The sequence below is a fragment of the Acipenser ruthenus genome, chromosome 7 (assembly GCF_902713425.1).
Source record: "Acipenser ruthenus chromosome 7, fAciRut3.2 maternal haplotype, whole genome shotgun sequence".
In the NCBI taxonomy this organism is placed as follows: Eukaryota; Metazoa; Chordata; class Actinopteri; order Acipenseriformes; family Acipenseridae; genus Acipenser; species Acipenser ruthenus.
This window is the reverse complement of record NC_081195.1, coordinates 4451058-4478649: the sequence shown is the minus strand read 5'-3', so window position 1 is coordinate 4478649 and position 27592 is coordinate 4451058. Positions and strand designations below refer to the sequence as shown.

General features: G+C 35.3%; 2 protein-coding genes across 4 annotated transcripts in view; both read right to left on the bottom strand.

Moving 5' to 3' along the window:
* Window positions 1-24350, bottom strand: LOC117414504 (coiled-coil domain-containing protein 63-like). 2 transcript variants are annotated; one of them, XM_059026151.1, is made up of 14 exons: window positions 23269-24314; window positions 22768-22812; window positions 19590-19689; window positions 16764-16953; window positions 11689-11790; window positions 11025-11138; window positions 10681-10748; window positions 10203-10390; window positions 8323-8520; window positions 5314-5559; window positions 4935-5017; window positions 2849-3017; window positions 1358-1526; window positions 1-111 (listed from the first exon to the last, which is right to left on the bottom strand). In XM_059026151.1, the coding sequence occupies exons 1-13, from the start codon at window positions 23309-23311 to the stop codon at window positions 1477-1479; spliced, it is 1596 nt and encodes a 531-aa protein (XP_058882134.1). In that variant the 5' UTR covers window positions 23312-24314; the 3' UTR covers window positions 1-111; window positions 1358-1476. The 2 variants fall into 2 exon arrangements, with proteins under 2 accessions (XP_058882134.1, XP_058882133.1); XM_059026150.1 differs by lacking the exons at window positions 1-111; window positions 1358-1526 and having other exon boundaries at window positions 2606-3017; window positions 23269-24350.
* A 343-nt stretch (window positions 24351-24693) lies between these two features.
* Window positions 24694-27592, bottom strand: part of LOC117416121 (cilia- and flagella-associated protein 46) — a 50721-nt gene continuing 47822 nt past the window's right edge. Inside the window, exons 54-57 of one of the 2 annotated variants that reach the window (XM_059026149.1) lie at window positions 26971-27052; window positions 26350-26486; window positions 25926-26042; window positions 24694-25041 (exon numbers count right to left, since the gene is read on the bottom strand). In XM_059026149.1, coding sequence (XP_058882132.1) covers window positions 24908-25041; window positions 25926-26042; window positions 26350-26486; window positions 26971-27052 — 470 coding nt within the window. In that variant the 3' untranslated portion in view covers window positions 24694-24907. The remainder of the gene's footprint in view (window positions 25042-25925; window positions 26043-26349; window positions 26487-26970; window positions 27053-27592) is intronic. The other variant, XM_059026148.1, reaches the window with a different exon arrangement.

Below are 27592 nucleotides of genomic sequence, written 5' to 3'. Positions count from 1 at the left end.
TCCAAGATATGTGAGGATGTTGTGGTTAGCGGGTTCATCTGTCCCTCCCAATGTGACTGCAAATTCCGTAGTGTTCACGCCAATCTTCTTTCCCAGATTATGTACAGCTATCTCGAGTAACAATTTGAGTAAATACATTGGTATTACATTTTTTTATTTTCTTACACAATCAAATATTTAACTGTAAATTTCTGGGAATATGTATGGGTTTTTAGTTTATTATTATATATTTCTTAGCAGTCGCCCTTATCCAGGGTGACTTGCAATTGTTACAAGATATCACATTATTCTTGACATACAATTATCAATTTATACAGTTGGTTCAGCTGTGTTGCTGCTTAATTAACAGGAAGGCTTGCGGTGTTGTCTGGTTGAAATCATTGTTATATTGGTTGTCTGTTTGTCTTTAACCTTGTGTTTAAAGGTTAGATAGCACCATGTAGGGCTACAGCTATGCACACTGAACATATACATTGTACCTCCCATAATAATATAGCAATCATTTTGTTAGTTGAACACTATTTCCAACCTGATATTGTGTGTGAAAGGCATTTAAATAAGAGGTTTTATTATCGTAATGTGCATCTTTTCTGATGCTACAGTACATGTATAATAAAAGTATTTTATTACACATGAATAGCTAATGCACAAGTATGAATGTATTTTGTTTCTACACACATAGAAGAGGCTTGAATTGGCATCAATGGCAAGATTTCAACAGGGACAAAGCTGTTGCAAAAACATTACATTTTGATTCAGGGGTCAACAATTGTGTGTTTGACATTCACAATGCACCATCTTATCTCTGTCTTACAAATAAATTCATAGAGATGAATAGTAATTGGCCATTTCCACTTATTACTTTCACATGTTTTCAGATGATGTACACAATGCAGAGTCTTAACTGAACCAGTTTTATTGCATAAATGTAATTTGTCTTGTAATTGACTTTGCCTTGCTAGAACATGTGTTCAGAAGAAATACAAGGAATGCATGGCGAGTGAACAATGTGTTCTTTTAGCAGATCTGCTTAGTATAATCACCTAAACACTGCACCTAATCAAATGAAACTGGAACCGATTATCTGTCTCTCTCATTATGGCACAAATACACATTTCTAGCTATAAATTGCCCCCAAACAAGAACAATCTTTACATGCTTTAAATATATTTAAGAGCACACTGAGCACGCATATTGACTAAACAATTGCCCCAGTGCTAAGTTTACACCAGTTTTTTGTTGTTTCTTAATATCAACACGCTTTCTTTATAGAAGACACAAACAGTTAACTCAACATGGTGGCGTTGCTTAGTGGTCCTGGGATGATAAGGAGCACACAACAGTAGATCTTGCATACCTGTTTTTATCTGGCCCCAAATCTTCTCTCTTCTTCCAACTTCAGTTTCAGACTTGTTTGAAGCCTCTGTTGCCTCTGTCGTTTTCAGTTCAAGTTCTTTCATAATGTTCTTGTGTTCATCACTTACAGCAAAATCCTTGTCTCTCAAAAAGTTGATATTCATTTTGAGCTACACAGAACAAAGACAATAAGTCTGTAGTGATTGCCTACTTGTCTACTTGCCTACAGATACCAAATGGAAAATAAGAAAATAAAGCTGCTACCAAATGAAAGCGGTACAGAAGAGTTAGAGTCCACAAGACCAAGACTGTATTAATGGAGTTCATTGATGAAGAGAAAGAAAGAGGCTAAAATTAACTTTAAATGAATAGACTAAGCACAGAAGCTACGTTAAGTTTTCCATAAGTGTTAACCAGGAAGATACAGGTATACATATATCTATAGTTTATATACAGCATTTAGAAAAAGGTAAATAAATTAATCCAACGAATGTATTGAAGTACTGGTTTTGGTTGAAAATACTGTTACAAATAACGTATGAGATACAGTCTGATAGTCACACCTGGTTGATTACCATCATTTTCAGAAGATAGCGCACATTCTGGGTATAGTGGAGGATATATTTTTAGGTTTTGTAGCTTTAATAATGAAGTGATATGTGCTTATTTATATTGTATAACAAAATGGTATTACCCCTACCTAAAAAGTGACAAACAAATGCAGTACAGCATATGCTGTGTTTTCAACAACACTGGGAACATATATTGAAAACTGGACAGTACTTAATGAGTATTGATATAATTTTATTAGATAATTATTTTTAAAATCACACTGGGTGATTGAAAACCTAAGAATGTCTTAATATCGGTTTGCCTTTGAAAAAAAAAAGTGATTTAGCTTGATAGACTGGGGTACAGAAAGCAAGATCTTTACACGAGGCCATCATGAGCAGTGAGATTGTTATGATTGAAGGTGACCGGTCTTCAACGTATTTCAATTATCCTGGAAGAACACATGACCACTCCTCAAAGAGTGTTGCCTAATTCAAGGAGTGGAAATCTGCAGTAAAGTCTGTTCTCCAGAATGATCCTCACTTTTGAGACAGTTTCTTGTAAATCGTTAGTCAAAGCTCCTGTCAACCACAGAGGCTATCAGCCTCTGACCATTTACACAAACACATTTATATGTACCTAATCAAATGAAACTGGAACCGATTATCTGTCTCTCTCATTATGGCACAAATACACATTTCTAGCTATAAATTGCCCCCAAACAAGAACAATCTTTACATGCTTTAAATATATTTAAGAGCACACTGAGCACGCATATTGACTAAACAATTGCCCCAGTGCTAAGTTTACACCAGTTTTTTGTTGTTTCTTAATATCAACACGCTTTCTTTATAGAAGACACAAACAGTTAACTCAACATGGTGGCGTTGCTTAGTGGTCCTGGGATGATAAGGAGCACACAACAGTAGATCTTGCATACCTGTTTTTATCTGGCCCCAAATCTTCTCTCTTCTTCCAACTTCAGTTTCAGACTTGTTTGAAGCCTCTGTTGCCTCTGTCGTTTTCAGTTCAAGTTCTTTCATAATGTTCTTGTGTTCATCACTTACAGCAAAATCCTTGTCTCTCAAAAAGTTGATATTCATTTTGAGCTACACAGAACAAAGACAATAAGTCTGTAGTGATTGCCTACTTGACACATTTTCTTTAATTTTGCTGCAGAAGTATATTTTACATTAAGTTTCAAGCTTTTTTTGTGGAAAGACCAAAACCAACTTGGGACATTTCTCTTAGGTGTCGCCCATCACACATTGGTTATTTTTTTGTTACCCATTAGAACCATCATCTATAAAATGGTTTGGACAAACTATCTGATTGGTTGTAAGCGATCATATGACTGGATAATAATTTCTTACAGAAGGCTATAATGTCATTGGCCACTTTCACTGAGAAGCCATAACTTGCCTCCCTGAAGAAATCTCAGTGCCATTAGCAGCAACCATCTTGCTTAAATATTAAGCTAAATTATGTATTTGTTTATTTATTTCTTGAATCATGACTGATTGGTATTTTTATTGATTCCTATGGTTGTCATTATTTTGTATGTACAAATTAATCTGCTTTAACTTTAGTCGAGATAACATGGGCACTGTAAAGTTATTCAAATTAACTTGAGATAGCCAGAGTGCATAATATATGAACTGTATATCTGCAGTTTCAACAAAGGAGACCAGTCTTCTTTGTTTAAAGATCATTATCCTGTTATACTATTTGACCACCATGTTCATTCTAGGAAACAGGACGTAAATTGCAATAAAATCCTGGGGGTTCCTTTCAGGGGCACCTTAACTGTACTGGAACTATTCTGCTGACTGTTATTGTGGATCTTACTGATGTCATTCAATAATCCATTGTACAGTAAAGTCTATGTGTTTGATTAGCTCTGCATCTGTGGAGTGTAACATCTGAATCGTGTATGTGTACTCTTCAACATTCTTTATTTCCTTGGCACAGGTTTATTGATTTTGGTTACGGCATTAAAACACAGAGCTCAAAGACACTTGCTCAAAGTACCCTGTGGTAACAATCTCTCTCCCTAGTTCCAAGACACAACCTAACTCAAAACAGTTCAGCAGCCAAAAGTCACTGTGTGTAAGGTCTTCCAGTTAAAGCTACAGTAGCATCAGCTGTGCAGTACAAAACACAGTACCAATTTATCTTTTTTTTTCTTTTGCTGTATTAATTCTAACTAATAACATTATAATAAAATAATCTGAACAGTGCAAATAATGTACAATGCCCCAAACAATAGAAAATACAAATTACAGTCATTAATGCAGAGGGAGTATTTTTTAACATTAGGTAGCTAGATTACATTTACAATTAGGCTTGCTTAAAATTCAAAGGTAGAGAACAGCATACAGCCATGCTAAAGAATCAAGAAGTGCAGTTAACATATTGATTGACTGGTGAAATTCAAGGTTGCTGCAGTATGTCCACTGTTTTGTCATTTGAAATATTTTCACAAAGCAAACATTACACTTTAAAGCTACAGTGTGCACTGCAAAAGCACATCATGAAAAAACACATTTGTAGGTAAAAAATGTGAAATTACTTCTATTTTTTTCTATTCATGTGAGCCATGATATTTCCCCTCAGGCATTATTTGAGCATGTTTATTAAAAACCAGAATTTAATGGTGAAAACCAGGGCGTTGACTCGGCAGTATTATTATTAGTAGTTAGTAGTTTAGATATCACCAGTGTTACTTAGTATAAGAAACTTACTAAGGCATAAAGTAAATAAATAAATAAAATAAGTCATATATTCAAGTATGTTGCACCCTTTATGTTACAGATGCATTTGTTTTTGTAAATTATAATTTACATTGTAGCAAATAACTGTTACTGAAAATAATCATAAAGAAATATACATCTTAAGTAAGGTCTGTGACAAATAGATACAACACAGCTGCTACATTTGTTTAGCAAAACAACCAGTATTTAAATATTTCAAATTAAATAACAAAATCAGAATTTAAAGATGTAAATTAATTAAGTGTACTTTACCTGTTCAATTTGCTCCTGAATATTGTCAATATCACCTGTCTGCTCTGTGACATAATTAAAAAGTGCAAAGTTCATATCTTCCCCTGCAATAAAGATGAGATGTTTTTAAATATTAGGCTAGGTAAGGTGTAGTACTTGCAGAGGTGACAGCTCTACTCAATTTGCAACCTAAGCAACAATGACATTTGACAAGCAGCTTGACGGTGCATGGTGCACATATTCAGTAAAGAGAGATAGAGGTAGAATCTACAATGTACTCATAACACACCAGGGGTAATACAGTAAATTATGTGAGTTAACTTATGAAATATCTAAGGAAATATGGTATGAAATGTCTTAATCCCTCCATATAGGGTAACTCACTCTGTATCACACTTACTTTCCATGTACACATTATAGAATAGTTCAGCATCACAGTCCAGTGACTCTTTTTCCTCCAGTTTATCCTGACGCTCCAGGGCTTTCTTCATTAGCTCTTTTAGTCTCTCCTGATCCTCTATTGTGGTTCCCATTATGGTGGATTTCCGTCTGTGTTCAGTCAGCCTCCTTAGCTTCCTCTCAGAGTCACCTTCTCCAGTAGAGTCTTTAAAGAATGGGCTCAAAATGGTGGACTTTCTTCTGGTAGCTGTAGTAACAAAAAATACCAGAAACACAACCAACAAGAAAAACGATAAGAACAACAACAACAACTACAACAACAATACCACCACCATATGTATTGCATTGATAAGTTAGATACCGGTACTATCCTCATGTGAGAAAACAGTACTGGTTCTCCTAAATAAAAAATTAAAAAATAAACATCTTGATGTTGAGATCTTTTCTAAATTGATCCTTACTTGTGTTAGAGGCTATAGGAGAAAGTGAAGCTCAATTACCAGAGAAGCTCTTGTTTACATATTCTGAGAAAATGGAGGTTAGTAGTCTCAATGGAGCCGATGTCCCACAGAAGTAACTTAGAGAAGTAATGTTTAGACAAACTGACCGAGGGCTTATTCAATAAATAGATACTGTATGTGTTGTTGTTTTTTTCCATTTTCTGTGTAATTATTCATTCAGCATTTCTTGTAGGGTATTGTAGTGCAATGGTGTTTTCAACCAAGGGCTTACAACATGCTAATGCTAGATGTATGAGTGTCACAATTCATGTCCACCTGACAGTGGGTTTATTTCCCTAACAAACATCATGCCAGTCTGATAAGCTTCCATACAGATACCAAATGGAAAATAAGAAAATAAAGCTGCTACCAAATGAAAGCGGTACAGAAGAGTTAGAGTCCACAAGACCAAGACTGTATTAATGGAGTTCATTGATGAAGAGAAAGAAAGAGGCTAAAATTAACTTTAAATGAATAGACTAAGCACAGAAGCTACGTTAAGTTTTCCATAAGTGTTAACCAGGAAGATACAGGTATACATATATCTATAGTTTATATACAGCATTTAGAAAAAGGTAAATAAATTAATCCAACGAATGTATTGAAGTACTGGTTTTGGTTGAAAATACTGTTACAAATAACGTATGAGATACAGTCTGATAGTCACACCTGGTTGATTACCATCATTTTCAGAAGATAGCGCACATTCTGGGTATAGTGGAGGATATATTTTTAGGTTTTGTAGCTTTAATAATGAAGTGATATGTGCTTATTTATATTGTATAACAAAATGGTATTACCCCTACCTAAAAAGTGACAAACAAATGCAGTACAGCATATGCTGTGTTTTCAACAACACTGGGAACATATATTGAAAACTGGACAGTACTTAATGAGTATTGATATAATTTTATTAGATAATTATTTTTAAAATCACACTGGGTGATTGAAAACCTAAGAATGTCTTAATATCGGTTTGCCTTTGAAAAAAAAAAGTGATTTAGCTTGATAGACTGGGGTACAGAAAGCAAGATCTTTACACGAGGCCATCATGAGCAGTGAGATTGTTATGATTGAAGGTGACCGGTCTTCAACGTATTTCAATTATCCTGGAAGAACACATGACCACTCCTCAAAGAGTGTTGCCTAATTCAAGGAGTGGAAATCTGCAGTAAAGTCTGTTCTCCAGAATGATCCTCACTTTTGAGACAGTTTCTTGTAAATCGTTAGTCAAAGCTCCTGTCAACCACAGAGGCTATCAGCCTCTGACCATTTACACAAACACATTTATATGTATATATATATACACATTTATATGTATATATATATATATATATATATATATATATATATATATATATATATATATATATATATATATATATATATATATATATAGACACACACACATATACAGTAACTTCTTGCAGGGGATTACATTTTAGTACCAAAATGTCTAAAGCTTAGCTAAAATTAAATTCTAGATGCACATTTCAAGCTAGTGTAGCACAAAAACCCAAGACCCTGTGTAGTCTACAAAAAAAAAAAAAACATATTGTAAACTTAAAACATGAATTAAGCATTCAATTCAGGACACTGACAGCCAAAGGGACAATTTTAAAAGGTTAAAAATTACATTGCACAGCACCGTTTGTCTGCTTGCTGTTGAAACACAGCAAATAAAAATGCAGAAAACTCAACAGTAGTGCAAATATTGTTGTGCAGTGCAAAATACCTGCATTGATTAAAAAAAAAAAAAAATAACAAAAAAAACGACATTGAAACACAAATGACTTAAATTAATAGCATAACTGAAACAAGATCTAATTATTTGAGTATAATTAAAGAGACAGTATCATGTTTAAACATTAATTGTGTTGCACATCTTTCTTTCAAAAATATTTTCTAATTTGAAAAAGTTTTCATGATCTGTTAAATATAAAATATTACTGTCTGCGAGAAACATTGATTTTTAAATCTGCGACAGCATACTCAGTAGTGTATAAGAAAATAAGAACATAATAAACTTTACAAACGAGAGGAGGCCATTCGGCCCATCTTGCTCGTTTGGTTGTTAGTAGCTTATTGATCCCAGAATCTTATCAAGCAGCTTCTTGAAGGATCCCAGGGTGTCAGCTTATATGACTTAAACAGTATGATGAGGTGGTTATACTTGCTGCTGCATGTGAAGTCAGTGAAGGTAGCCAGCTCAGCCAGCTTGTTCTTTCCATTGTTGGAGGTTTCTGGCTGTACAAAGATTGCTAAACAAAATGAAAAGTGTCGTTCTAATGACTAAAGCCTGCCAACATGGCTTCTATAGCCTAATTACGCTGATATTTGTGAATGAGGTTTCTTGCACTAATGAATGGTACAGACAACCTTTTAGCATCCTTATGTTCTGTTCAGTACTGTTACCAGTATTGTACATCCCCTGCTGTTCATAATCCAATTATTTTTCTTTTCTACATAGCAGTTCACGTCAAACTATCAAATATTCACAGCTGACATACCTAAATCCCACAAACGCTTCCTCTCCTCTTCTGCTGCCCCTTCATAGCAATTTTTGTTGTCAGATCTGCTCATTTGTCGTTGACTCATATCTCTCTTCTTTGCACCTTTTTCAATGATTTCATTGAGTTTTTCAACAGCTTCTTCATATTTATTTAGTGCTATCTGGTGTTCAATCTTCCGTTCTCGCTCCTTGGTCTCTGACGACAATCAAAATGAACATAGGGGTCATTTTTAGGTGAAATTGATTTAAAAGACATTTTAAAAAAACACGTCAACTTTTTCCAGCTTTTTTTTTTTATTTAAAATGAAATAATCACTCCTGGACTCATTATACACAGCTAAACTATTTTCACTGGATGTGGTGGATGTGGCTTGTCCTATGAGAACACCAGGGGGATTTATCATTATACTATTATGTCACGCTTTGAAACTCCTCAGGATGTACGCTCAAAAGAAAAGCACTGATTTTACTAATTTTATATTCTAGTGACAGCTGATGAGCAAAATGTTATAATTTACTAAGCATCCATAACCCTGTCAAACTGAGATAGCAAGATGCAGACACATTTAAATTTGTTGCCACCTTGGGCACTGGGACAAAAGTTAATTTCACATAACGTTTTATATGGTACCGTAAGGGGATAATGATGAATTTTCTCAAAGGGGTTAAACAAAAGTTCAGTAAACATCAATGGGAAGTATGGAGTGTGGGAAACTGACAATATAAAAACTGTTTGACAAACTGTTAGGGTTTATATTTTGGCAGCAGGCAAAATATATACAATCTAATTAAAAAGACTTAGAAATGAATGTGGCAACTGTATATCTTGGATTTCCAGGTGTAGAATTTACTGTATAAAAAATTTAACCCACAATTCCATGAAGGGAACCCTCCAGCCCTGTAGGGTTATTTATTTCAAGATGTGAAAGAATGAGTGGTACATGCTAATGGAGAAGCAGCAAAAAAAGAAAATAAACTTCACATTTTTAAGTCAAGGGAGCAATATTCAATTTTCATGCATTCTATACTGTAGCAGCCAGAAGAGCTAATACTATCATCATCTGTGATCAATAAGGTCCTGCCAGCACCACCACTCAAGACCACTGTGATCAGCCTCAATCACTCTGATGCTAGTGGCACAATGAGAACAGAAAGAGAAAAAATGAGTGCAAATATCAGCATATAGTCAAAAAAGACTGTGACACTCTTAAAAGCAAGTACCGTACTCAAACAACTACTTCATACATTACAAATATGCTTGGCAGATTTCAGAACAGAGAAGGCCTGTCCATGCGATGGGTGAACATTTGTTAGAGGCCTGCTGCTGATACCCAAATGATAATGGCTGGAAGGTGTCTTGTCTGAAAAGGAATTCAGTCTTTTGGCCATTGTTGACAGATCAGATACTGCATTTGACAACCTATCTCACTCTCAGTATTATAAACCAATTGACTGATGTCGATAACAGAGTCAATTTTAATTATTTAAAACGGTGGCGCATGTTAATACTGTCACACTAAAATATAGAAACCTGTTTTATTTTTGTGAACTTTTTTCACTGTTTTTATGAACTTTTATGAAGTAATGTCAGTGAGGGGGTCTATAATCATTAATATAGCCACTATTAAGAATATTAAAATTGAAAGAAAGAAACATAATAAAGGTTTTGGGAAACATATTGCAAGTTACAAACCTCATGGAGAATCTCAACACCTACCTGTTGTTGCAGTGAATTACTGTGCATTTACAGGTGATGCCTGCTGATATACATGTATTAGAACATGCTGTCTTGTTTCAAAGTTGTATAGTTTTTATAAACTACAATGTTAGATAAGAGGCCCCTTTCTTTTGAATTCCGAAGAACCCAGGCTGAATTACCTCTTTTCTTTTCAGCTTCAAGGAAATCCTCATCTGGTTCTCGTTCCTTTTTCTTCTCCTGAAGGAAATGTTCGACCTTTTGAGTGTGGCTTAGTTCTCTTTGCATCTCCCTTATTTCTGCATTGTACAGCTCCATGTCTTTTTCCTGCTGTTCATTAACTCGAATAATTCTAGCCTGAGCCTCTTCTCTGTCAAAAAGAAAATAATGATTAAAACATGATCTTCAAATGAGGTGTGAAGCGACCAGCGTCATCTAGTGCACAGTTGTGTATTGTCAGCAGTACAATGAAACTTTATCCTTAGTATCTATCCAATTAGAGGTCACTGACTTACAAATAGCATGAAACTCAAACTGATAAGCAGCTCCTGAATTCAAGTCAAAGCACCTTAAACACAAAAAAACCCCAATATTTTAATCATTCAAAAAAGTACCACTCATAATAGAATATGTTTAGGAAACAAAGAAAGCAAAAAATACCTTGTGTGATAAGCTTCAGTTGCCTCATTAAGAACCCCCCTTGATTCTTGCCGAGTTTCCTCCATTGTCTGTGGGCCAAGTGTACAAAACAACATGACTTATACAGGCATGTGGTTAGTAAGCTCAATCATTCAAAAAAAAAAAAATTAAATATATATATATATATATATATATATATATATATATATATATATATATATATATATATATACACACACATACTGTATTACACATACATATATACTGTATTATCATGCATTTTAGAAACACATTCAAAATAAATCACTAGCATTCCATTAAATCAAGGAAATGTGTTCCCTTTTTCTGAGGCCATGTAATTTTACCTTTTGTAGCTTTTTGTACAGCAGCTGAAACTTTTCTTTCTCCACCCGCATGGTTTCGATTTCTTCCCGTAGCTTGGAATTGGTTGATAACAAAGAGCTGAACTTGCTATTTCCCTGAGTCAATTAAGAAATTATACTTGTTATTAATTAAACAAACAGGTCGTTCATTTTGTTTTGGTATTCACTAAAAATAAATAATACTTTATTTTTTTTTTTCATTTTAAATTGGACCGGTGAAATTAATAATCTGGGTTGTAAATTTTTGTTTTTTTTTTTCTTAAGATTGTCTTGAAATAAAACTGAAGATGAGGGAGTGTCAATAATGTTTAATTGCTACTACATTTAGTAAATTAATGCATTGAAATTCAAGAATTGTAAGACACAACTAAATCATATGGGATACTGTATGGAGTACTTGTATCAATAATTTTTCATAATAAAGAAAAGGTAAGATACTTAACTTCCATGTATAAAGGTACTGTGGTGTGATAGCGACAACAAAAAAAGCTGATGGAATATCATTTCGCTCTGAATATTTTGTTTTTGGTAGGGCTAATATGGCACAAGGTCAACCTAAAGACCTCTGAAATGAAATTGACATTCTCAACCTAATCCTGTGCTCTGTATCGTTGCTGCTTTTTCTTTTTTTTTTTGTTTTACACACCTGTGCTATTTGACCTGTAAGTCTTTGGGCTTTCTTCTTTGGGTCTTCTTTTAGGGCAGCAGCTTTTCTATTTTGTTCAAGTTTTCTTTGAGTCTCTCTTATCTGAAGATCAAACACAAATCTTGAAAAATATATACATGCACATGTAAGAAAGAAGCATAAAAACACTTTGTCATTACTGTATTATACACAAGCAAACCTAGTACATATAGGGGTAGATGTAGGTATAGACGCAGTGCAAATAATTGCGGATGCAAAATTCAAATTGCATTGCGGCCAGGCAATTATTTTACACGGTGCTCTATGTGAGCAATGCAAATTACTCAATACGCACAAATAATGTTCTGCAATTATGATAATGAGGGTCTCAATGAGAGCATTGGCCTATTTAGCGGCTGCACTTGCAGCTCAGAGGTGACGGAGTTAGGAGTACAGACAGCAGTAGGCACTGTATGACATTTGTGGAGCACAAAAATACAAAACCAAAAAATATATATGTCAGAATATAGGGCAAAAATATAGGGCAGCAAATTCCTCTTGGCACAAGGAAAAGAAAGGTTTTCTGAGGAGCTGAGAGTCCTTACGGCCGAGGTCACTCAGCATGAAACAGAGTTGTTTGGAAAAGCCTCAGCCAACATCAGTTATGCTAGTATCCTTAGGAAATGCTATGTATTGGCCTGTCCTTTTCAGCATGACATATAGAAATCTGCCTAGCACTCTGGAAAAGGTGGATTGGGCTATCCCTCCAGACATTCCAGCTGTGGTCTGAAAGGAACCAGAGGCTACGTAGTGCAGAGAACACAGCACTTTCACATGTGCAGGGATAGCGGTCCCTAGATTGACGCTGGGGTCTAGCTCATCATCAATTCAGCTATTAGGCTTTAGCACCGCATCTTCCAGCATCCCAAACAGTGACCCTGGGATTGAATATGCAGGGTCTTCTTCGTCTTGCCCTTCTCCTCTGAATGTGTTCCTGACTCTCCTCAACAAGAGCCAAGTGTTACCGCATCAGGAAGTGTACCGCAGCAGCCATCTTGAAGCCAATGACAGATCTCTGCAGATGTGTGCTTTTATACAGCTCATAATTACTCGCTTCTACAACTTTAAGATGATGTGTAACGTTTTTAGAGGGTCAGCAATTGCCTAAGTGCAAGACAAAATCCTTACATCACATTATGTTTGTGCCTGCTAAGTATCTAGATCCCACCCAATTCCATGTTCTTTTCTTCATTTGAATGCATTTAAATATAATTTTAATGGATTAATGATAGCAAAGTGCAAATTTGACAGTGGGTGCAGAACGCCAGGTGAACACCATTCTTTAAATACTATGCATTATTAGCAGAATCAGACTTTCCAGCTGCTAAACACGATTTACGGCAGCATTATGGGGGTTTTGCACCCACAAATCACTTTACGTGTATCCTTACATCTACCCCTTAATGCACTGTATAGAGTATGTGTTAACCAACAGAACATGTTGATTCTTTGATTCCTGCTTGGAAATCCCTCCTAAATCCATACAGTGCTAATTTCACAAGCTGTTCATATTCTCTTTTGCATTTCAAATTCAAAAGGAAACTATTATTCATTGCCAATACCCGTTCAATTAACCGCCCAGCAGTAAGTCTTGACCAGTTGCTTTGTAAGACCAGCTGATGATGACTATTATTATTTGTTTATTTAGCAGATGCCTTTATCCAAGGTGACTTACAGAGACTAGGGTGTGTGAACTATGCATCAGCTACAGAGTCACTTACAACAACGTCTCACCTGAAAGACGGAGCACAAGGAGGTTAAGTAACTTGCTCAGGGTCATGTTTGTATCCAGTATTCCAGATGTAATTAGTGGAATAAATTATGAATTTGAATTGTATGAGAAACCGATCAAACCCATGGCACTTTTTAATACTATATTTTTAATAGGCTACATTATATACACACTACACATTTACATTATGATATTTTTTCACTAACATTTTTTGAGGCAGGTTGAAGTGACGGCATAGTCTCCCCAGTTAATACCAAGCAAAACATCTCTCTCCACTCAATCCTTAAACTACAAATTATAACGGCATGGTTCACAACCTGTTCATTTTTTTTCACTCGCAAGGTGAAAGGAGTGCAAATGCACTCCACATGCATCACTTATAATTTAAAGCAAACAAATAACACAAAACTGGTTTATATTATCAAGGACATGCTTGGTGTCAAAATAATGAATTTACATTTAATCACATTGAAGGGTATCCCGCGCTCTTCAGAGAGATGAGATATGTTAATTTTAAACACACAGGGGTGTATTTGCACCCCTTGCTGCTGACGAAGGGTAAATATTACTATTGGTGAAGAGCTTGTGTTGAAAGTAAATCCCATTTTAATCTGACCATTATTCTTAGAGGGTTTTGAATGGTCTGTCAATGTACTGCTGAATCAATAAAACAAGCTTAAAAGCAAATAAACATTATCTGTGTCCAAACTGCAGAGTTTTCCCTGGAGAGGGGTGCAGCAAAAATATAATGATTATACAGTAGACCATATCACTGGAGGAATACATAATCCCATCTCTCTAAAGCAATGGACAGTGCAAATCAAAGTGTATAAGATAACCTTTTTGCGACAGAATAAATATAATTTCAATACTAAAAAAAACAAAAACAAAAAAATTGCACTGCCACATGGGCCAAGAATGCCCAAGCATGCCCTAAAGTCATCATTGTATTTCAGTATCCCCTTAATCAGAGCAAAAACATGGTGCAATAATTAAATTCAGGTTGAGGGTTTTGTTGTTCGATATTTGGTTTGTGTAACGTTAGAATAAGTCGCTACATTTAAAAAATATATAAACACATGACACTAAAATAAAGGGCTTTACATAATCTCTGTAAGTAAGAAATTGCAGTGAACAGTGTGAAAAAAACAACATGAAGTTACATCCAAAGTAGAACTATAGCATTAAATGTTCAATAAAAAAAATGCCTGAGTTACAAGCTCTACAAAAAAGAATCTACAAAAAAAAAGAAATCCAAAATATAGATTGTAACAGGAAAGCATAATCAAATCAGAGTGTAGAGTCTGTATCTGATCATTCAAACCGGCAAAATCCAGTATATATAGATATATAGATATAGAGATATATAGATATATACATACACACAAACACACCAGTAATAAAATATTACATGATCACAATTATAAAGCTAAACTTTCATGTAGAAAAAAAAAGAAATATGTGTGTTATACAGTGTTTGAGGTACACAGTACAGTATACTCAGAGTATAGGAATATCGAGTGTACTATGGTGTTTTGGCTGGAGTAATGTAAAAAACTAAAAAAATAAAACCTAAGAATTATACAGCTAAGGGTTGCTCAGTTATTCACATTGTACACAAAGTGCACATTATACATAGAGTGTGTGTTACATAGATATAATAGACTGTCAGCTGATGTGTGCAAAGCCAAGGGTTCAGATACTGCTGTATTGTATTCAGATGATCAACATACAAAACACACATATTGCACATCAGAAATTACAATAAAGAATCTGACATCCTGTGTACAAACAATACCCCAATACTTGCTTGAGGGTAGTGTATATCTCTGGGTAAATTTCACAAAAACAAACAAACAAACAAACAAACAAACAAACAAACAAAAAACACCAGTCAAAATGGAAATTCCGAACTGATTAGCAGAGGGTTATATATATACAGTGAACTATATACGATGGGAAGATTTAAGTCTAACTGTGGTGGCAGAAACGCAGGTAGATTTTAATTGCAACTGAAAAGCACAGGATAACTCTTCAGCTCAGCAGTGTTTTTAGTTAACAGCTGGGCAAAGGTATTTTACTTTTATTACTCTGATTTTTGTGTTATTGAGTTTAAAGTTATTGGATAGTAATACAAAAAGTAATAATAATAATAATAATAATAATAATAATAATAATAATAATAATAATAATAATAAATTGATTCACTACATTATATGCGTTTTGAGAACAACTAAAGCAAATTAATCCCTGCATCGATCATAATATCTGTGAAAATGTACAGCTGCTTAATTTGGGCATATCACGAGTATGTAAGGAATACTTATGTGGGATTACAAAACAACAGAAAGCCAGAAGCAGTCTCATTTTAATTATGTTACGTTTTAAGACCTTCATATACTTAGCAATGTGATTGTTACTTGTTCTGTTACTTGTTCTTAGTCTGCAAAAAAAAATAACATTTTGAACAAAATACTGCACAAATATAGAATATGAGTCCTGGATATTTGGGGATAATTTATAGAATATGGTCTTCAAGTTTCTGTATGGATTGTTGTTTTAAATAGATTGCTTTTATTGCATCCATTTTAGTTACTTAAAATGAGCTCCCAGTGGAAGATGAACTACTGTTGTTATTCAAAATGAGCTTTGTTTCTTGTAAGTGCATGGAAATCAATATATCTCAATGTGGCTCTCGATGGCAAGCTGTGAATCCATCTCACATCAAATTGAAATATTACAGAACTTTATCCTCGGTGTGTTTGAATCTTTTATAAACACAGATGAACAGCTGAATATCCACACAAACAGTTGAGATAATCAGTTTCAGGGTTAGGTCTCAGTATGTTTGTTGTGTGATGTATCACATGTAAGAGGTTATCTAACTAGTACCCCAGTAAGCTTGTGAACTGCAGTTTCATTTTTTGGGGTACAAAGGCTGGGTCCAGGATCTGAGCCATTGTCTTTAGTTCCAAAAGAGACTTTTCTATAGGTACTATACCTATATGTGAGACAAGCACTATTTTATTTGAGCACTATTTTATTTGAATGTGGTAAAGATAAAAGCAAGTGGAAAGCTGTTAATTTAAGATAATCATCTGCAAAGCTTTAATATTGTGTTTATATCTGTGTCAGTGTGCTACTTATACTTGCGTCAATATGAATCGAAAGGGGTAACTGCAAATATTAGTGCTTTAATGCATAGTTATATAGTATATCGGTTTTACTCTATAAGAGATTATTAAACAACAAAAAAGTATAATGTCCTGACCTGTAGCCCTTTATAATCTGTGATTCAACATACCTCTTCATCAAGTTCTGAATGCCTTTGTTTTTCTTCTGCAATTTTGGCATCAATATCATCTCCTTTCTCAAGCAGAGATTGTATTGTTCTGGTTGTTTTGTGTTCCTGAGTTACAATACTTTTGCCTCTTGCTCCCTTCAGGTTAGTTGAAATTTCTTCCCTTTCTTCTTGAAGTTGTTGAATCAGCTGTCTGTGAATTAAGTGAGGAAAGTTTTGAAAAGTGAATTCCGTTTTCCGTATACTTTGTTGCTAATATTGAAATGGCTAGGGTTTTGCTCTGAAATATTACTGTGCAGGAGGTGGAGGAATACATTTGTTTTAACCAGGGGTAGTGGGTAAGATTGTTAGTCCCTTCCTATCCATCCTTTTCCACAACCTGTATGGCCAATAATGAAAATAATGGAAAGTCTGATTCCAAACAAAAATAAAAAATAGTGCCATTTTGATAAATTGCACACTTTAATTAAAATATATATATATATACAGACGTGCTCAAATTTGTTGGTACCCTTACAGCTCATTGAAATAATCCTTCATTCCTCCTGAAAAGTGATGAAATTAAAAGCTATTTTATCATGTATACTTGCATGCCTTTGGTATGTCATAGAATAAAGCAAAGAAGCTGTGAAAAGAGATGAATTATTGCTTATTCAACAAAGATATTCTAAAATGGTCTGGACACATTTGTTGGTACCCCTTAGAAAAGATAATAAATAATTGGATTATAGTGATATTTCAAACTAATTCATTTCTTTAATTAGTATCACACATGTCTCCAATCTTGTAATCAGTCATTCAGCCTATTTAAATAGAGAAAAGTAGTCACTGTGCTGTTTGGTATTATTGTGTGCACCACACTGAACATGGACCAGAGAAAGCAAAGGAGAGAGTTGTCTGAGGAGATCAGAAAGAAAATAATAGACAAGCATGGTAAAGGTAAAGGCTACAAGACCATCTCCAAGCAGCTTGATGTTCCTGTGACAACAGTTGCAAATATTATTAAGAAGTTTAAGGTCCATGGAACTGTAGCCAACCTCCCTGGGCGCGGCCGCAAGAGGAAAATCGACCCCAGAGTGAACAGAAGGATAGTGCGAATGGTAGAAAAAGAACCAAGGATAACTGCCAAAGAGATACAAGCTGAACTCCAAGGTGAAGGTACGTCAGTTTCTGATCGCACCATCCGTCGCTTTTTGAGCGAAAGTGGGCTCCATGGAAGAAGACCCAGGAGGACTCCACTTTTGACAGAAAAACATAAAAAAGCCAGACTGGAATTTGCTAAAATGCATATTGACAAGCCACAATCCTTCTGGGAGAATGTCCTTTGGACAGATGAGTCAAAACTGGAGCTTTTTGGCAAGTCACATCAGCTCTATGTTCACAGACGAAAAAATGAAGCTTTCAAAGAAAAGAACACCATACCTACAGTGAAACATGGAGGAGGCTCGGTTATGTTTTGGGGCTGCTTTGCTGCGCCTGGCACAGGGTGCCTTGAATCTGTGCAGGGCACAATGAAATCTCAAGACTATCAAGGCATTCTGGAGCGAAACGTACTGCCCAGTGTCAGAAAGCTCTGTCTCAGTCGCAGGTCATGGGTCCTCCAATAGGATAATGACCCATAACACACAGCTAAAAGCACCCAAGAATGGATAAGAACAAAACATTGGACTATTCTGAAGTGGCCTTCTATGAGTCCTGATCTGAATCCTATCGAACATCTATGGAAAGAGCTGAAACTTGCAGTCTGGAGAAGGCACCCATCAAACCTGAGACAGCTGGAGCAGTTTGCTCAGGAAGAGTGGGCCAAACTACCTGTTAACAGGTGCAGAAGTCTCATTGAGGGCTACAGAAAACGTTTGATTGCAGTGATTGCCTCTAAAGGTTGTGCAACAAAATATTAGGTTAGCGGTCCCATCATTTTTGTCCATGCCATTTTCATTTGTTTTCTTATTTACAATATTATGTTAAATAAAAAATCAAAAGCAAAGTCTGATTTCTATTAAATATGGAATAAACAATGGTGATTGCCAATTACTTTTGTCAGTTTCAAGTTATTTCAGAGAAAATTGTGCATTCTTCGTTTTTTGTGGAGGGGTACCAACAAATTTGAGCACGTCTGTGTATATATATATATAAATATATATTAGTTTTTGGCTGTAGATGAATGACCTAGGAATAGCAATAAGCTCACATGGTTGTATGATTAGTACATATATCTCTAGCCCAAGGTTATCAGTCACAGAGAATACAGAATAAAGGGTCCAAATTGAATGCATTGTTGAAAAAACACTGACCTTGAATTGCAAGTAGTGTCTGCATTCATTCAAAGACAAAAACAAAATTAATCTGTGTGTCTGTGGCCTACAGCCGCATGTTGTTGTAGTCACAGAGGAAATGTAGCACGTGAAATGAGAGATTATGAACAATTTGGATGGTGTATTGTGTGAAGTCCCAGTTTTAAAGAATTTACCTGTGGTTTTTATAATATAGTATTCTCACTACTTAATGTTGTTACATTTTATAAAAATTGTTTCTTAAAACGCAATCACAAATGTTTTGATATTTATTTTCACTGTACATCATTAAGCATGATTTGGCCAGCCCTGACAGTTCCTAAATCGACAAGCAAATATGATTTCAGTTCATTGAAAAGAAAGAAAAAAAAAATTCTAATGTAAAAATTCACAGTTGTAGATGTTTTATTTTTTTTTGTATTTACAATGACTACTTACTCACCAGTTTGCTTAAGTTGGTTTTGTTTGCCAACTGCATCATGCAAACCCTAGTGTGAACAATAATCATATGTATTATTAACAATAGAGTACACACCTCTGCTTTCTGATCTCTTCTTGAGTTTCTTTCTCATAGGCTTGCTTATTGCCTTCAAGGTTATGATAACGGAGCTTCAGAGAAAGCATTTCAGTCTCACCTGTGGTAAAGACAGTTGGCATTTTATTATTGTTCAAGTAATATTATTATTTATTTCTTAGCAGACACTCTTATCAAGGGCAACTTACAGTTGTTACAAAATATCACATTACAAAATATCACATTACAGCTGAGAGCAGTTATAAAATACAATAAAGTCAGTAGTAAGAGCAAAATCAAATAAGAGAAAATAAGGAATAAGGTAAACAATTACGCTTGAGAGCGATTTTGACTAATAGTAAAAGTATTTGCTTACAAGATTAAATTCCATTAAGAGCAAGTAGTAAGTACAATAAATGGATAAGAATGATTTCTAATAACATGGCAAACTTAAACAAGACTTCTGTGGCCACTCACTCAGGTTTCCTTGGCAACAGTAGAGAAGCTGGAAGAGTTAATCAGTTCATATCTCAGGAAATGGTTAGGAGTTCCATGCTGCCTCAGCAGAGTGGTACTGTATAGTAAAGGGATATTGCAGCTGCCAGTCTCAGCTCTAACCAAGGAGTTTAAGAGTGCCAAGGTTCGATTGGAAATGACATTGGTAGAGTCACACAATGAATGTGTAAGGGAGGCAGCACCTGTGTTGAAAACTGGAAGAAAGTGGGCAGCAAAGGAAGCTGTGGAAGATGCAAAGGCTTCCTTTTGTATCAGTGATATCATGGGGCAAGTACAGCATGGAAGAGGAGGCCTTGGTCTCAGTTCAGCTCCTGCTACATGGTACAAAGCAGCTCCAGCTCAATGGAGGAAGCTGGTAGTCAATGAGGTACAAAAGTAGTAGAGGATGAGGTGCGTAAAGGCAGTTTCCCAGGCCAAGCAGGGAGAATGGGCAAGATGGGAGAGTGTGGAACTCATCAGGTCAACATATGATGTTCTCCTATTACCACAGAACCTTAATCTATGGGTAGGAGAGGATCCGTGGTGTCCTTTGTGTTCATTGCCAGCTACATTAAGACACATTTTGAAAGGATGTAAGGTGGGTCTTAGCCACCTTACATCATGACCAGGTGCTGTGATGTCTGGCCTTAGCATTGGAAGACAAGCGCAGCATGACCAACAGGTTGCCACCAATGCCAGCAATATGTGACACACAAAGTACAACATTCCTCCATCAAAGGGAGCAACCAAAACTCGTCTAGGACAACTGGAAGCTGAGACTGGAAAAGGCTGGCAGATGTTGGACAACAGCTTATTTTCCCACCTGAGCTTGCCACCACTAACCTTCGACCTGATACTGTCTTGTGGTCTGGATTAGCATGCCTTGTTCACCTGTTAACAGTTAACAGTGCTATGGGAGGATGCTGTGGATGAGGCGTATGAAAGGAAGAAACTTTGGCACGCTCAACTAGCTGCTGAAGATGAACAGCGAGGATGGAGAGTCCAGGTTTACCCAGTGGAGGTGGCTTGTCAAGGATTTGTGGCACACTCCACAACCCGGTTTCTCTGAGACATCAGATTCAGTGATCAAGAGTTATGACACATAGCGAGGAACTTATCTGAAGCAGCAGAGAGGTGCAGCAACTGGCTCTGATTGAGACAAAAAGATTCTGGTTGGGGACCTCAAGCACAGTAGAAAAAAAAATAAATGATGTAAAGGAAGGTAAGTAAGCTGGGCTTAGCTAAGTGGGGGACGGAGGGGGGTGATGTTGGGAAGCCAGAATCACTGTCAAGCCCTCTTAAGGTGTCGTGGGCTAGTCAACGAAACATCAAGGATGGAAGATGCCCACTTGAAGATCCCAGAGAAGTACCCTACTCAGCTCAGTCCAGACGGTTGTCATGCTAATATGCTAAGGAGGCCGCCCTGTGGTTGATCCCTGGAACCAGCATTGCAGCCGCTGTGTGTGCTGATGCACCAGGGAGGCAAAATAGGCTCATCCCTGGAGCCAGCATTACACTTCAGCCAACAACACCAGACAGAAAGATATCTACATCATTAGCTGGAAGGAAACGCAGATTGATCACATTAGTTTATAGTAAAAGAAGCTGTCTTAGTTGGTGCTTATCTTGGCGAGAGCTGAGTCCAATATCAGCATGAAGTTTTAACACCTACTCTCATGTAACGAAAATCTGCATGCTAGCAGAATTTAGAGTGGCACAAGGGTAAAGATGAAGGCAGTGTTTGCCGCTGACAAGTGCACATGGGAGCAAATAAATCTTAAAGCCCAACTCTGGTACTGGATCTCACAACACTGCTCCTTTCTTCATGTGGAGAAGCAGATATATAACTGCTGCAATACTGCCCAAGGGAATTAAAGAAAAATGATTAAACACTACAGATGAATAAATAATTAATATACATGTGATTATGATAACAGTTGTTTAATTGTCTTTATGTTGTTTATAAAAGTCTATAAAGTGTAAATTATGAATGTAAGAACTTCTTTTGCTATAGATATAATGTCATTAATTGTACTAAACATAAGTGAAAACACACACACCCCGAAGCACACTACAATAACACCACTGGTTTGGTAGACTAAGGTCCAAACACAGCATTTCTTAGCTGACATTAAATTGCAGCCAAACATGCAATTGGGATTTCAAGTCACAGAAGGCTGATGGAACTTGTTTTCCTTCAACCTTGATTACCTAACTCAGTGCATTATGTCCTGTAAGCTTTGCTCTGATTTTAAACACTACGTAGGAGGCTTTCACTAATAGTGTTTTGTAGTGTATTTACTGTTGTCATGAACACAATCTTTGTCCTTGCAGAACATGCCTTTAAAAGATTCATTCTGTTGACCTTAAATAAATAAATAAATAAATGAATGAAGTCTTTATAAGTTTAATTCTAAATCAGGTCAGGCATATATGGGATACAAAACCATATTTCAAAAGCTTCCCAGGAAAACCCAGTGGATCATATTATTTAAACCAGAGAATCTATACAATTTTCAAATTCCCATTCCACACTCAACAGGTATTTCCTCAGCAGTATATTCAATAGCTCTATTTTTATACAAGCGATTAATCAACCTGCACTGAAACAATAACACATACAAAGCACTCCCTGGTGAACCAACAAGCTAGTATATTCAAATTACTGGTATATTTGATTGGTTCTTTTTTATCATTGCCTTACCTTCATTATCACTGTCAGCATCATTATTGTTGTATTTTCTGGCAACTTGTGATTTTGCAGAGGAAACAAACAAACAAAAACAAAAAAAAATGAACTATGGTATTGCAAAACATTTGCATAATTGAATTTTATTGTTGTATACTATTTACAAAAATACACAAATTGAAACTGGATCTATGTTTAAGTTTTACTTATGCATGGATAGTCATTCATAGAATTTAAGGATTTGGGGAATTGTTTACAAATCCAGTGCAATGTTGTACATAGAAAAAGAACACAAAATCAGCCACAGTTTAAATGTAAATACTAGACCACAACAGTTGATGATTAACAGACTGAAGAATGATCGTTTAATATTGAATACAAAATTCGATATTAATACAAGTGTGTGTGTCTGAATATATTATATGCAAGGGTGAATCTAATTTGTTAAATAATTGAACATATTCCAGAACATATTTTAAACTATTACATTATATTAGTAAAAGCTAGATTACTTACCTAAGTTTTTGCTAGCTGGATCTTTTTTGTTAGGCTTCCCCATTTTCTCTCACTGCTGAAATCCTTTTTAGTATATTTGTATTAAAACAATGCCGAATGTTGTATCCCAATCTTTAGATTCAGAAATCAACACAATACGGGAGCTAATTCAAACAGAACTTCTCTATCCTGAAATTCTGACATCTGGGAGTACAGGAACTGACAAATGGAATAAACAAAACTGGTTTCTATGCAATGAGGGAGTCATAAGTTATCAGTAAAATACACAAGCGTCTTAACAAGTCTAGGATGCTTAGTTACAAGATAAGAAAGTATGCAATACAAATATTGAATATTATAATAAAATGTACCACTAACAAAGTCATTGGTTATGTGTGTTCAGTATAGAAGGTAGGCTCAAACATACTTCTGCTATACTAAATACAGTAGATTACTGCAAAGACGTTTGGAACAGGCAAGCTTTAGTTAAACATTAATCGTTGTTTCCAAGGAACTTAACCATGACACTGCAGTATAACATGCTGTGGGGCTGTTAACATGATCCTGACAAGTGTCAACAAGTAATGCTCCACTTACCAAGTCAGCTCTAGAGTGGTTTTCAAATATACATGTCAAATAATAGTTATTTGTTTTAATATTGAAATCCTATAACTGTTTCCATTCACTGATTTATGTCATTCAATTGTAGTTTGACTTTATATTATGATTTCTAACAACAAGTGCTGAACATCCGATTTTGTTTCGAGGTTGCTGCTTTGCTTGACAAGTTTCAAATGCTGTATACAGTATTAAGCAAACTCTGACTTTACTTGAATGCCTTTGGGGTGCTTTCGTTGTATGTAGGCACAACCAAAACAGCAATTAAATAGCAGATGCTGACCACTCGGGAATGGAAAAAGTCTGTGGTTGAAACATTCAACTTATAATAATCATTAATGGTCTAAGCTTCTTTCTCATTCAGCAGTATTAATAGAATAAAATACAGCACTTCTTTGCACACAAATGGGAACATGACACATTTCTATCTAGCAGAAAATGTCTTTTCTGTCTGATTTTGAATTTTTTTCCAGTACTGCCTTCAACAGGACTATAATAGGCCAAACAAAGGAAACTTATTAGGCCTTACGTGTCTTGATCAGCATCCCAAGAGGGCAGAGTCTCTCTCAAAAGCTGTGAGTCTATACACATCTATATCAAAATTATGCACAAACGTGTACCGAGTTAAAATGTCTCCAATTCCTTTTAAAATGCTTAAAAACAAAAATATATTCAAATACAATGTTTCAGGTAAAAATCTGAGAAAAAAAAACAAACAACTGTACATTCTTGCGACGTGAAATCTCAACAAATGCACTTAAACCTGACTTACTCCAAAATGTGATAAATATACAGAAAGTTTTCTTTAACTTTATTTGTTCTGTTTTCAGCAGTCTGAATGCTTTGCATTTATAACAACAGGCTTACCTCCAGGGAGTCTTTATACAGTGGTAATAAAAATCAACATTTGTTTCCAAACACAATATTTTATTTTATGATACAGATTAAGTATATTTTATGAAGAGGGGGTATAGATTGTATTACAAATATGGAAAGAAGATATATTACTACTGTGCACTCATGAACATTTAGTTTTAAAAACTCATGTTATAACTAGGTTAGGAAGACCATATAACACATAGTTGAAAGATGAAAGCAAAAGGACGGTATGTTCTGGAGGATCACTGTTACAGAATTCCTCTTTCTTGCTTTCGTGAGAAACCAAAAGCACAGCCCCTACAAAAGATGTAAAAAAAACAAATACAACTTATTATTATTATTATTAATAATAATAATAATAATAATAATAATAATAATAATTGCAGTACAACTTCTCTTAAATAAAACCAAAACACCATAAAACAGCACAACAAAATCTTGGAAGAGCAAATACTAATAATGTTATTAAGGAAGATTGTGCACCAAACTTAAATGAACAAAATGCAAAAGATTTCAGCCTTTCTTTTAGGTGTCAAAAGTAATTTAAAATGAAGTGAAGCACTGGGCCAATAAAAATAAAAAAACACCTGGGGCTCGATTGAGAATATAATTATGTGCCTCCTTTATTCATAAGGACAAATGCTGTACAAAAATATTCAATTACTCTTATCTTAGGAATGCCAGTCTTTATACATACACCAGTATATAGCACATGGTTGAATAACAATGGGATTATAAAGATACAAAGACCCACATCATTACAGTTGAAAGAAAACTGTTATAAAAGGCAAAAATAGGTCTATCAAGTCTATCAGATGCAAATGGGAAAAAAAAAATCAAAACAAAGATACGCTTTTTTTCTGTTAAGCTAGCTTTGTTTATGATCATAATATAAATACTTTGGCGAATTTTTATTTGATGAAAGGTATAATTACATAGTAATAGGTCAAAAACACTATTGTCTATGCGTTTAGGTCTGTTAGATTGAAGTTTCCCCATAGTAAAAGCATAGCAAAGTGTAATAAAGCACAGTGAAAGCATGGCAAAGCTGACGTAAGCATTGTAAAGCACAACAAGGTATGGTAAAACATTTTTTTTTTTAAACTTGGCAAACCAGGGCAAACTGTGGTAAATGCATAGTATAACCATGGAAAAAGCATGGGAAAAGTGAAAAAATGTACCTTCATTGTTAATGGTTGATCTGGGACGCTCCTCTGCTTCTATAGGTTCATTCTGCATTCCATGCTTTTGGACAGCACGCACTGACTGGCCAGCTGTCTGTCCCAGCTTCAGTAGATCTAAAAAAAAAAAAAAAAAAGAATAGAAAAAAAAAAAAACAGTTAAACATTTTCAAACAATAATTAACAGGCTAACAATGCATTTGACAAATCTCTAAAATCCAACCGTGAGCAACTGTTTGCTGAGTTTCTGTAAAAGTCTGATCCAACCCACAGACATATCTCCTTACTATCTAATTTCTTAGATAGCCTGCAAGCCTAAGGCTTACGACAAAATGTGCTTCAGACAATAGAAATTAATTCAGTATCAGTAAGACATTATTTTTACTAGTAAAGTCTCTGCAGGAGACTTTACTAAAGCACTTACTTTCAAATATTATGTCCAGGTTTGCAGCATTTTGTTGAAGAGTGGTATGCCACTGGTTAGCCATGATGGAGCGAACACCAGTGAGACTCAAAAGAATAGCTGTATCAAGAGGTCTTTCCAGTGACAACTGCAATGCACTGGAAAAAAATAAATAAATAACCAAATTAAAACAGGCATTACACTTGTAATAGATATTTCATGACTTTGCATCCTGAGGTTGCTTACTGCCTTTTAAATAACTAATTAAATTGTTTCCCTTAGTTCAGAAGTGACAGTGTGGAAGGATAAGGCACCTGTTTGATGTGTGGTGTTTGACAAATCATTTTCCAAAAACACATTTGTATTATGCTGACAGTCACTGCTGCATGCACAGCTTCCTTTGCACTAACTTTGATATACAGTTTGTATACTGATAAAATAATGCCCGGAGGGATTCCTATCTGAAAGGTATCCATCAATTTCACTTCACAGAGATCCCAAATGATACAACACGTCATTTACCATAGATTAAATGGGTTGCATTTACTGCCATTCAGTTTTTTCTTTTTTTGTTTAGATGTATCCTATGAGGTTTGATTATTATCTATGACTATATAAAGTAGCACAAACGTTCATGTTTACCTTTTTTCTACATCCAGTTTTGACTGTCGCAAGAAACTAAGACTGCTCTGGACCAGATCAAATATGATCACCAGCTGGCACTCTAAAAAGAATAAGAAAAAAAATGCCTAAAGTTATAATTTTTGGAGTTAGAACATTAACGTTGCACTATCCCTTTTATAAAAATAAAAACAATTACAAAATAAATCTCTTGTTTTTGTTACATTTATGACAAAACAAACACATCAATTGAATCACTGAGAGAAAAGAAAGAAATAAAGAAATAAAGTGATCCAGTGAACATATGAGGGTGCAGCAGCCTCCTTCATCCAAAACAGAATCAGCCATATAGCAATAGAGCTGCAAAGGCCAAGGTGTCAGACTGTAATTCAGACAGAGAGATGTAACTGGCTTGGTTTACATGCAGGTTAGTATCCAATTGTCATGAGAATGTGGCTTAGCATGCACATACCTCACACTATAGAAGTGCTCGGCCAACACGTGGTATGGATAAAAAGGATTGGTAAATCGTCCTCTCACACTAAAAAGTCGTACAAATTGACTAAAAGCTAAGTGTTTTTTGTATGGCAACGAGTTTAAAAAACACACATGTTCACAAAACTTCAGAAGTGAAGATCCCATT

Coding starts and splice junctions, on each gene's coding strand:
- LOC117414504 (XM_059026150.1), bottom strand. CDS start 23,311: ATGGGGAAGCCTAACAAAAAAGATCCAGCTAGCAAAAACTTAG. Junction 19,690..22,767: donor TGCTGACAGTGATAATGAAG/GTAAGGCAATGA, acceptor TCTTTACCACAG/GTGAGACTGAAATGCTTTCT. Junction 11,791..16,763: donor ATTCAGAACTTGATGAAGAG/GTATGTTGAATC, acceptor TTTGATCTTCAG/ATAAGAGAGACTCAAAGAAA.